General features: G+C 54.2%; 2 protein-coding genes across 2 annotated transcripts; both read right to left on the bottom strand.

Moving 5' to 3' along the window:
• Positions 1 to 246: 246 nt before the first annotated feature.
• Positions 247 to 5,479, bottom strand: AMT (aminomethyltransferase). Its single transcript, XM_044253569.1, has 9 exons — positions 4,271 to 5,479; positions 4,002 to 4,169; positions 3,429 to 3,509; positions 2,416 to 2,547; positions 1,928 to 2,006; positions 1,472 to 1,617; positions 1,205 to 1,385; positions 678 to 833; positions 247 to 577 (listed from the first exon to the last, which is right to left on the bottom strand). Exons 1-9 carry the CDS (start codon positions 4,358 to 4,360, stop codon positions 399 to 401), a joined length of 1,212 nt encoding a protein of 403 aa, XP_044109504.1. The 5' UTR covers positions 4,361 to 5,479; the 3' UTR covers positions 247 to 398.
• Positions 5,480 to 5,577: 98 nt separating this feature from the next.
• Positions 5,578 to 9,754, bottom strand: NICN1 (nicolin 1). Its single transcript, XM_044253568.1, has 6 exons — positions 9,179 to 9,754; positions 7,855 to 8,031; positions 7,477 to 7,590; positions 6,961 to 7,032; positions 6,521 to 6,625; positions 5,578 to 6,446 (listed from the first exon to the last, which is right to left on the bottom strand). Exons 1-6 carry the CDS (start codon positions 9,308 to 9,310, stop codon positions 6,405 to 6,407), a joined length of 642 nt encoding a protein of 213 aa, XP_044109503.1. The 5' UTR covers positions 9,311 to 9,754; the 3' UTR covers positions 5,578 to 6,404.
• Positions 9,755 to 10,450: the final 696 nt, after the last annotated feature.

Here is a 10,450-nt window from a genome sequence, read left to right as displayed (position 1 = left end):
GTCTCGAAGTTGGAGAGGCACACGAGGGGGTAGGATTGGTGGGATGGGCCCCCCTCAACCAGACAACCAGAATCAACCTCCGCCCCAGTGTATTCAGCCTCAGTTTTTTTTTTTTTTTTTTTTTTTAAGATTTTATTTTATTTATTTGAGAGAGAGAGACAGTGAGAGAGAGCATGAGCGAGGAGAAGGTCAGAGGGAGAAGCAGACTCCCCATGGAGCTGGGAGCCTGATGTGGGACTCGATCCCGGGACTCCAGGATCACGCCCTGAGCCGGAGGCAGTCATTTAACCAACTGCGCCACCCAGGCGTCCCTTCAGCCTCAGTTTTGTGACTAACCCTTACAGAATGTCCTCTAGGTCCAGGCTCCTAGATGGGAGAGGCCCTGCCCCAAGCCACTTTCACTTGAGGGTATAGTAATTTGTGGTCACAAAGGGCATCTTGCTGACCACGGCCACTTGCTGCTTCCGCCGCACCTCTACCAGCAGTGGGGTCCCTGGCCGGCTATACTCACTGGGCACATAACCCATGGCCACATTCTTCTTCAGGCAGGGAGAGGGGCAGCCACTGGTCACAGTACCTGTGTGAGCAGAGGCCGTATGTCAGCATCACCATGCCAGTCCAATGCCCACCCTCCTGGGGAAGGAACAAGGGCTCTCCAACTTCCCTGGTCCACCTACCAATCACAGTCCCCTCCGTATTCAGGATGGGGCTATGTGCTCGCATCGGCGCCCCCTCGCACATTAACCCCACACGTCTCCGCTGCACCTTGCCCTTCAGCTGAGCAACAATGACCGAGGCTCCAGGGAAGTCCATGGCGACTCGGCGGCGCTTCCCTGAAGCATGACGCACTGGGATTAAGCCATAGTCCATAGACCCCTGGCTACAGGAGGTCTTCCTTACAGGGACCCCAAAGTAACATCCATCCAGCAGTGAGACCCCTTTGCTCAGGCTCCCCAAAGCCCCATTCCTCCCTGCCATGCAGTCAGCCACCCACATCCTGTCCCCAGGTCTTAGAGGCTGTGCTGCCCACCTCAGCCGGCTGAAGATCCTCAGCGTGTAATGGGCAAAGGTGTAGTGGCACCTTCAGGGAAAGGAGGCTTAGGGAGACTGAGTCACAGGCTCCAGGGTACACAGCCTTGGGAGCAGTCATGGGCTGGCCACACTAGTCTCCAGGATTCTATCCCTGAGTGCCAGCCCAACTCACCCAATGTCCAGCTGAGGCTGCCTTCCACAGGCGTGGTGTGGTCATCGATGTCATTCCCATACAGGCAGAGGCCTGCCTCCAGGCGCAGGCTGTCCCGGGCCGCCAGTCCCGCCAGCTTCACCTCTGGGTTTTCCAGCAGAGCTGTTGCCAGGCGGACTGCCGCCACCGCCGGCACCGAGATCTGCATGAGACACCCCAGAGCAGGTGGGCAATGGCTCCAGAGACCTGTCCCCCTGTCCCCTACCCTACACCCACTTCTTGACCTACCTCCATGCCGTCCTCTCCTGTGTAGCCGCAGCGGGTTACACGGCAGTCAGACACACCAAACACCTCCATCACAGCACTGGTCATGAAGGGCAATTTCCTCAGGTCTTCTGCTACGCCGGCCTGCAACACCTGTGCCGCTGTGGGGCCTGGGCCCAGGGAACCAGTGACCCAGAGTCCAGGTCCCTGTTTCCCCTCAAAGCTGGACCACAGCCTTTACTCAGGGGCCAGAATAAGACCTGAGCAAGTCCTACTAAGGGCTCAAGGTGGGAGAAGATGCTCCTGCCCACAGCCCCTGAGCCTCACAGCATGTGGAGGGAAGGCCTAATTCCAAACTTAGAATTATGGCCCACAAATAGCACACCATCCACACCTTCCTCCTGGAATGGCCCCTGTGCTGAACAGTCAAAAAAGCCAGCGAGGCAAAGGTCGGCTCCAACCCCAGCCTGGCCTGCTCACCTTGCAGGGCTAGCAAGGCATTCTCCACCACCTCCAGGCTCACGTCCCTGCCCGTGTTCTGAAACTCCCTGACCTTGTCCTGAAAGGAAAGACACAAACACCACATCAGCTTCTGGGACCGCTTACTGAGCACCTACGGCGGGCTGGGAGCTGAAAAGCTGGGCAGAACAGGCTGGTTCCCATCTTACGAGGTTATATAACTAAGTGGTAGGAATGCCCCAAGCCCGGGTCTGTCCGTGTTCACATCGGGCTCTGGCTTCCACCTTCACCAGAGGATGCTCGCCTGGGAGCCATGGCCAGTCTTCCCTGCTCTACTCCCCCATCACTGAAACCTGGTATTCTCCATGGAGGGCCCACTCTGGCCTGCTGTTCACTCACTCAAAGAGGTATGATCGAAGCCCATTGTCCCTGCCAGGTCTGTTCTGGACAGCAAGGATGCTGCTCTGTGAGCAAAGAAGACAGGGTACCTAGAAACAGAGGGGCTGTACCTGCATGAGAGCCAAGTCCTTGTCCCAGCAGCCAGCGTTGGACACCACATACAGGTAGCCCTCAGAGGTGCTGGTCACAATCAAGTCATCTAAAATGCCTCCAGCCTCATTGGTGAACAGCGACAGCGTCCCCTAGTGCCAAAGTGGAACATCTTTGCCTCCAGGTCCAGGAAGTCCAGGTCAAGTATGAGTCACACTCACTCCTGGGCACACACAGCCAGCCACCACCAATTCGTGAACCCTCAGGCAAAGGGCTGGGAGGGGAGGAGGGGCAAGCAGGAAGGCTAGGTAAGCCCAGGCCCTTGCCCAGCCCAGGATTTCGATCTTCATGCACCGACAAAGTTTTTTACCCCTTCCCCATCTTGGGAGACCTCCCTGATCTGGTGGGGCCTCTGCACTTTTCCCCAATCAGTACTGAGAGCCATTTCACACTTAATCCAGGGCATCTAGGACTCACTGCTTCATCCCACCCAGACCTGAGACAACTCAGTCCATGCCCCAAACCCCAACACGGAGACTTCAAAGTCCATCTTGATGATACCATAAGTGCCGCAGCAATATGCCAAAATACTGTGAGGCGGGCCTCACAAGACTCCCCACTGGATGGAAGGAGCCTGAGGTTGAGAGATCACATGAATCACCTGGGGATCTTGTTAAAACAGGTTCTGATTCAGCAGGTCTGAGAGTGTATTCCTAAGAAGCTCTTGGTGATGGCGAGGACGCTAATTTAGGGGCTACTTTTGCATTGCAAGGCGTTTGACAGCATGGAAGGCCACAAAACAGGACATAAACCTGGGTTTCTGGCTTCCCGGCCTGATCTGGTAAGGATGGAATAAGCCCCCTCCCTCCCTGCAGATAACTAGACGTCTGGACATACTCAGGGACCCCATTGCCCAAGACCACAAGCCCTGGGAAGCTATGTGTGAGCCACTGTTGCACCTCCACCCCTCCCATTTGCTGGCTCAAGACTAAGAACACACACTGAGCAGAAATACAAGAGAAGAGGGGCCCACCTGGTTTGGCCTTAACTCTGCAATATCTCCAACCACTAGACTCTCCATCAGCTTCACTCGGTCACAACCAAGTATCTTGGTCTGGGAAAGAGATCAAAAACCTCATGCCACTGGGCAAGGACTGCCCACAGTCCCGTCCAACCCAGCCAAAATGCCTGAGCAGTCCTTTAACTCTGCAGGTGGCAGAGCCCCACCTGACTCCCCTACATCCCCCAACACAGGAGTGGGTGCAATGGAGGTTAGGGAACTTGAAAGGGTCCAGCACCACCCTGAATTACCCCTTTTCCAAACCAACACCCAGGAGAGTCGATGGGAATGGGTGCCAGCCCTGGGGAACCCAGGACATAGAGGCACGCCACTGAGTGGGAGCAGGCTAAAGAGATTAAAGACGAGACAACCAAGAGACCCTCTGAGTTAATTTCCTGGGGGCCACAGTCTAGGACACCAGGGACCTCCACCTCTTCTGCGAGGATGGTGGCCCTTGGAATCCAGCTCCCCACAAAGCCGAAGGTTGCTCCACTGTAGATGGGGAGGAAGCCCTGACTGGGCAGCCGGCATGCTCCCCTGGCTCACCTGCAGCATGTGGGACACATCAAAGAGCGAGCAGTGCCGGCGTGTGTGCAGGTGTGAGTCAACGTGGCTGTCCCGGTATTGCACAGGCAGACTCCAGCCTGCAAACGCCACCATCTTCCCGCCATGAGCCAGGTGGAAGTCATAGAGTGGTGTCCTGCGGAGTACGTCCTGCGGGTGGCTGGGTTAAGGGCCACCGGTGTCCCGACCTCCACCCTCTTCCCTCCCCCACCTCCAAAACTGGCCCCCTCCCCCGGCACCCTCGATCCCACCTGTGCGCAACTGAACGGACGGCCTAGTGCCGACGGAAGCGCCTGCAGCCGCAAGCCCAGATGGGCCACCATGCTCACTGCCCGATGCATTGTTGCCTGCAACTGGTGCGGCCGGCACACAGAGGCCACCACGCTGCCAGGCACGCTGGGAGATGTAGTCCCAGCTCTGCTTGGACAGGTCTCTCTCCCACAAAGGGGATCAGAAGGGGCGGGTAGCCCCAAAGGCAGGCCGCCCCAAGGGCAGGCGGGGCTTTAGGGCAGTGCGCAGAGACTCAAAGCGGTAGGGAAAGAGCCCCAGGCACGTCTAGTTGATCTTCCAGGGCTGATTAGGCTGTCCAAACCAGTTAAGCTGCTCAGAGACAGAGCTGGGGGCTAGGCCTCCCCTTGCGGACAGCCCTGCCTCCAAAAGGTCAAAGTTCTATAAAGGGCCAAAAGGCCTGAATCGCATATTCAGGACAAGAGGAGTGTAGGGTCACATGGGAGAAGGGGAGGAGGGTGGAGAGGACACACGAGGGTGGAGCTAGCCTGGCAGGCTGAGCTCCTCAGCAATCCCGCCTCTAGCGAGGGTCTCCAGCTTTCCCACTGGGAAGACACAGGCAGCCAGCAGTCACGCATTCCACAAGTATTTATTGATCTTGCTGCACATTAGGGCCTGTGCTGGGTATCAATGAAGTGCAGTCCCTGCCACCAACCCCAGGGACCTCCCCACATTCTTACACACTATATCCCCAGGAACCTCCCCCCCACTGTCTGAGACACACACACACACACACACTCTCTCTCTCTCTCTCTCTCAGTCTCACACATGCACTCTCTCTGAGGGCTGCTACTCCCTGAGCACAGGATTGTGGTCATTACCCTCTTAGCAAAAACTGAACAGGGCTAAGTAAATGACCCTGCAGGCAACACCTGCAAGCAGAGAGTGGCCACCGGAAGGGGTCTGATCTTCCTCCAGAAAGCTGTTGAGCCACACAAATGTCCAACTCTCCAGGTCTAACACAAGTAACAGCACTGCTGCATCATAGCCCCTGGGGGCAAAGACAGGAAAAAATGGAAAAGGAAGTTTTTCTCATAAGGGCAGCCTGTCTTATTCAGCAGCAGGCATGGGGTTGTAGCAGACCTCAGCCTCTTAAAAGACACCAGGGAGGGCGCCTGGGTGGCTCAGTGGGTTAAGCCGCTGCCTTCGGCTCAGGTCATGATCTCAGGGTCCTGGGATCGAGGCCCGCATCGGGCTCTCTGCTCAGCAGGAAGCCTGCTTCTCTCTCTCTCTGCCTCTCCATCTACTTGTGATTTCTCTCTGTCAAATAAATAAATAAAATCTTAAAAAAAAAAAAAAAAAAAAAAAGACACCAGGGACAGTGCTCACCTGGACCCACACCTCTCTTATCATAGAGAATGATTCCTGGAAGGGGGTAGGTGGGAGAATGGGCAAGGATGTACTTTGGGCACAAAGGTCGCAGAACTCATTCTCAGACTTCGGCCTTGCCGGAGGCATCTGCCCAGCTTGGCTAGGCAGACCCATCTGGACACATACCGAGGAGCCAGCTCAGAGACCAAGGGGTTCAGGCTGCCCAAATCTCCAGCTTTGCTCCCTAGGCGGGCAGGAGTGAAGACCAGAAATTTCTTCTTAGGGGCATAACACAAAGGGAAAGAAGACCACTAGAGGGCGCAGAGGCGCAGAAAGAAGAAATGGGCTCCTGTTTTTTCTCTCGTTTCCAAAGTAAGTGGGTGTAAAGGCTGTAGCAGCCTTCCAGCAATAGTGAGAGCACGCTTAGTAGATCACCCCAACCCAGTGCACTCAGGGTGAAGCAGCAGGCAGGAGACTGGAGTGTGCATGTTGGCCGGAGGAGCAGAGGACACAAGGGGAATCTTGGTAAGTAGAACTGAAGTGTTTTTAGGGTAGTAAAAGGAGTTTCATGTTGCAGTCAGATGAGGACAGAGTACACCCCTGCCGAGAGCTCATGCTGAAGCAACACAGTGAGCCCCCAGGAATCCTGAATCTGTGAACATGGCCCAGACCCAGTGGACATGCAGGCAACACTCGGAATGCACAGGGAAATCACTCCAGCCTCTGGTGGCCCAAACCGGGTCTGGGTGGGCACGGAAGGCCAACGTCTTGGCTAACAGCCACGGTTCAAGTGTAGGAGAGCAAGTTCAGGTCATAACAGCCATCCACCTGCAACACAAAAGACCATGAGATCTGAACTGCTCGGAGCAACGGGAAGGAAGCAGAGGGAAGCACTCACTCACATCAAAGCGGCCGATCCTTGTGGAGGTGTGACTGGCCCGGATCATCTCTGTCAGCGCCCACATCTGCTGCACCTCGGAGGATACCCTGCTGGGGTCTGGGAGACCCTGCTCCAGAAGGAGGGGTCAGTGGCCATGGGTATCTCCCAGCAGTGCCCTTAAAGCTCCAGAGAGGCCAAGTTGGGCTATGCAGCCCACCAAGGGAAACCAGAAACATTCCCAGATGACTTGTGAAACATGAGGTTGGGGCCCAATGTGCGGGAGGCTGCCCAGCCCCACTGAGAGATGCCTCAAAGCCCATGGACCACCCAAGAGGAAGATGGCACAGACTGAATGAAGGGCCGTGGGTCCAACCTCAGATTCTTGTAGAAAGAGGCCCACCTGAGCCCGTGCTGGACACAAGAGCTTTGCACACAAAGTTGTGACCCACGATGAGGGCTTACCTCAATGAGGGGAGCAGGCTGCTCACAAGGCACTGGGTGGGAAAGCCACTTGGGGAAGGTCATGGAGGGGCTCTGCAAAGCAAAGGCATACTCCCCTAAAGAAGACAGAGTGGAAAAACCCAAAGACCAGATTCCCTGGTCCTCAGAGAAGACAGAGGGCACCTGAGCCTCAGATACTGAGAAAACCCTGTTCAGAGGTCCATGAGGTCCAAGGGGCCATCAGACTACCTAAGAACTTAGAGACTACTTAAGCTTTTCTGCTATGCAGAAGGCCCCAGGAACAGAAGTATCTCCCAGTACCTGAAGGCTCAAGCTCTGAGAGAGGTAGGTAGCCTCAAAAGTTCAGGGGTATGAGGACATGACCTCTCCTCTCACCCTTAGCTTCCAGTATTCCCTCCTGGCTAATTTCCTTCTGAGTCTTGTTGTCCACTCCCGACCCCACACCCAGCTCTCCTAGCCATAGCTAAGAGCCTTCTAGGGAAAGGGCCAACCAACAGCTCTGAGCTGGTCACTTACTTTTGGTCCCTGCTGGTAAATCTGCAGTTCTTCCACTGTGAAAGACACCCACAGTGGTGATGGCTGTCGAAGAATCAGGCGCAGCTCCAGTACTTTGGCCATGTCACACAGCATCTGACATAGATACACACACACACACACACACAAGGACCCAGCAAGGCCCAAGCTCACTGCCCAAGAGCCTCCCAACCAGCAATGAGCCAAGATGCTGCCTCCCCAGGCCTTTAGGAAGGAAAAAAAAAAACCCAGTAATCCCTCCAAGGTGCAAGCCCAGGCCAGCCCTGCCTCCCCTCTTCCCTCCAGGTATCCTAGCCCAATCCCCAATCCTCCTGTGAGCCCTTCTCTGGACTTCCCCAGCCATGCTGAGTCCCAGCTGACCTGGTGCTTAAACAACGATATATACTCCTGGGCTCCCTCCTCACTGTGTGGGTCAGGCATAAGGCAGTAGTCCCGCAGGCAGGTCACCCATTTAGGTGGGGTGTGCGTTGAGGTGTGCTGGCGAACACGGATGCTCAAAAAGGCTGTGTAGTAATTCTTAAACATGATCTCCTGTAACTAGAGCGCACACAACCCACCATGACAAATCAGACCTAGCCCCAGGGCCTGAGAGGCTCAAACATACCATCTTCTCCTCCCCTTAGGAATGTATTCTTCCACCAATCTAACAATTTCAACAAACATCCACTGGGGCCCAAAGACAATTTCACTCTCCTAGAAGAGCTCACAGTCCAAAGGAGCAGGTCATGCAAATAATCAATGACCGTAAATCTTCTCACAGGTCTAAGATGCTGCCAGAGGCAGAAAAACGTACAGATGAGGCCTCAAGAAGGAGTTCACCAAGTGGACCGGAAAAGAGAGAGTGTAAAAGTAACATAAGCAAAGGGGCACCAAAGGTTGAGAAAACCTGGCCCACTCCTGAAACCATAGTGATTCAGCCTGACTACAGCAATCCTCATCATTGCACATTCATCAGAGTAACCCAAATAAGTTGTTGTTTTTACTATAGATGTACAGGCTCCACCCCAGACCTACTGAATCAATATTTACAGGGTTGAACCCTATAGGGAAGTTTCGAAGCTTATGGTAAGGAACAGCTTGGAGAGGACCACACACCACAGGACAAAGTGCATGGGGTCAAAAGGCAGGCAGGGCACAAATGGCTCCAAATGCCAAGCCATTAGAAAGTGGACTTTGTCCTCTGTGCTGAGGTCTTGTAGTGTCAGTCACTCTCGTAGTGTCAGCCGGCAGATGTGGACCGGCAACTGGAGACTGGAAACTGGAGCCATTGGGATGATCCCGATGAGGAATGCGCTTTACCTGACCTCCAGCAGGGACTGTAGGGAACGCGCAAGAGGCAGGTTTTTGGGGTAACGCATTGTCTAATGATCCCCACCCCAGTGGAACAAAGTGATCTTTCACCTCTCTCTGGTTCACAATTGCATTTCCACCATTATCCTACCTCCTTGGCACTTCTACGCTTGCCCTGTTCTGGACATGGGGAAGAGATGTTGAAGAGAACAGGACAGAAAACGGCAGTCTCGTAAATATGTGTTAACTGAAGTAATAAATAAATGGTTAACTGATTTGCAAGGGCCAGGACACTGCAGATGCTTTGGGTAAAAAATTAAACGCCTGGAACACGCCCGAGTTCCCAGGTTAGCCCCGCCCAGGAGCCCCGGTCGCGCCCACGGGGCTTGCTCACCTCGAAGGGCGCGACGCTGGGGAAGGTGACATCGATGACCAGCACACCAGGCCGGCCTTGGGAGGTTCGCACGTCGCCCACCTGCAGGGCCACAGTGCCTTTTACATGGCAGGGCACCGACACGCGGGACATAGTTTCAGCTGCCTCGACCAAGCCCAACTGCCGCTCCTGGCCCCCGCAGCAACTGGCCCTTCCCGGCGTCCCCAGCAGAGCCCCCAAGAACTACAACTCCCGGAGAGACTCGCGCTGGGTCAGCCCAGCCAATTACTGATGGTCTGTGCCGGCCGGGAGTCGGAAGTGCTTGAGGAAGTGCTCCTTCAGCCAATCATGGCGCGAGCCTTCGAGCGCGGTGAGCCCTGCCCAGAAACGTCTGAGACTAGCCGAATGGAAGAGATCCTGGCTAGTCTCCGCGGGCCAAATCTTGCCCCGTTAGTACCTCTGTGCAGGGCGGTGGTTGTTTAAAGCATATAAGAACGCTAATGGAAAAAAAAAAAAAAAAAAAAGAACACTAATGAGCATGGGGCCCGGCAGACATTGATCGCAAAAATATGTGTGAACACTCCTCCCCCTTTTTAATGGACAAAGGATTTGAACAGATAATTCACAAAAGAATATAAATAGCGTGGGGCGACTGGGTGCCTCAGTGGGTTAAAGCCTCTGCCTTCGGCTCAGGTCATGATCTCAGGGTCTTAGGATCAAGCCCCGCATCAGGCTCTCTGCTCAGCAGGGAGCCTGCTTCCCCCCCCCCCCGCCTGCCTCTCTGCCTACTTTTGATCTCTCTCAAATAAATAAATAAAATCTTTGAAAATAAAAAAAATAAAAATTTAAAAAAGAATATAAATAGCGAAAAAACACATGAAAAGATGCTGGATACGATTATTCATCGGGGACGTTCTAATCAGAACTCCCATAACCCCACTGAACAGGTTAAAATTAAAGACTGGCGGGGCGCCTGGGTGGCTCAGTGGGTTAAGCCGCTGCCTTCGGCTCAGGTCATGATCTCAGGGTCTTGGGATCGAGTCCCGCATCGGGCTCTCTGCTCAGCGGGGAGCCTGCTTCCCTCTCTCTCTCTCTCTCTGCCTGCCTCTCCATCTACTTGTGATTTCTCTCTGTCAAATAAATAAATAAAATCTCAAAAAAAAAATAAAATTAAATTAAATTAAAGACTGGCAAGAAATTGGAGTGCTTGGAACCTTAATCCCTTGATAATTTCCAGCCATTTTGAAAAAGTTTGGCATTTCTTTAAAAACTAAATTCATGCCTACAATATGA

The sequence above is a fragment of the Neovison vison genome, chromosome 6 (genome assembly GCF_020171115.1).
Source record: "Neovison vison isolate M4711 chromosome 6, ASM_NN_V1, whole genome shotgun sequence".
Classification (NCBI taxonomy): domain Eukaryota; kingdom Metazoa; phylum Chordata; class Mammalia; order Carnivora; family Mustelidae; genus Neogale; species Neogale vison.
The sequence above is the reverse complement of the archived record's forward strand: the minus strand, read 5'-3'. Positions and strand labels throughout refer to the sequence as shown.

Coding starts and splice junctions, on each gene's coding strand:
- AMT (XM_044253569.1), bottom strand. CDS start 4,360: ATGCATCGGGCAGTGAGCATGGTGGCCCATCTGGGCTTGCGGCTGCAG. Junction 4,170..4,270: donor GTCCGTTCAGTTGCGCACAG/GTGGGATCGAGG, acceptor AGCCACCCGCAG/GACGTACTCCGCAGGACACC. Junction 2,007..2,415: donor AGGACTTGGCTCTCATGCAG/GTACAGCCCCTC, acceptor CTTTCCTTTCAG/GACAAGGTCAGGGAGTTTCA.
- NICN1 (XM_044253568.1), bottom strand. CDS start 9,310: ATGTCCCGCGTGTCGGTGCCCTGCCATGTAAAAGGCACTGTGGCCCTG. Junction 7,033..7,476: donor TTTACCAGCAGGGACCAAAA/GTAAGTGACCAG, acceptor TTTGCTTTGCAG/AGCCCCTCCATGACCTTCCC. Junction 6,447..6,520: donor CAAGGATCGGCCGCTTTGAT/GTGAGTGAGTGC, acceptor TTTGTGTTGCAG/GTGGATGGCTGTTATGACCT.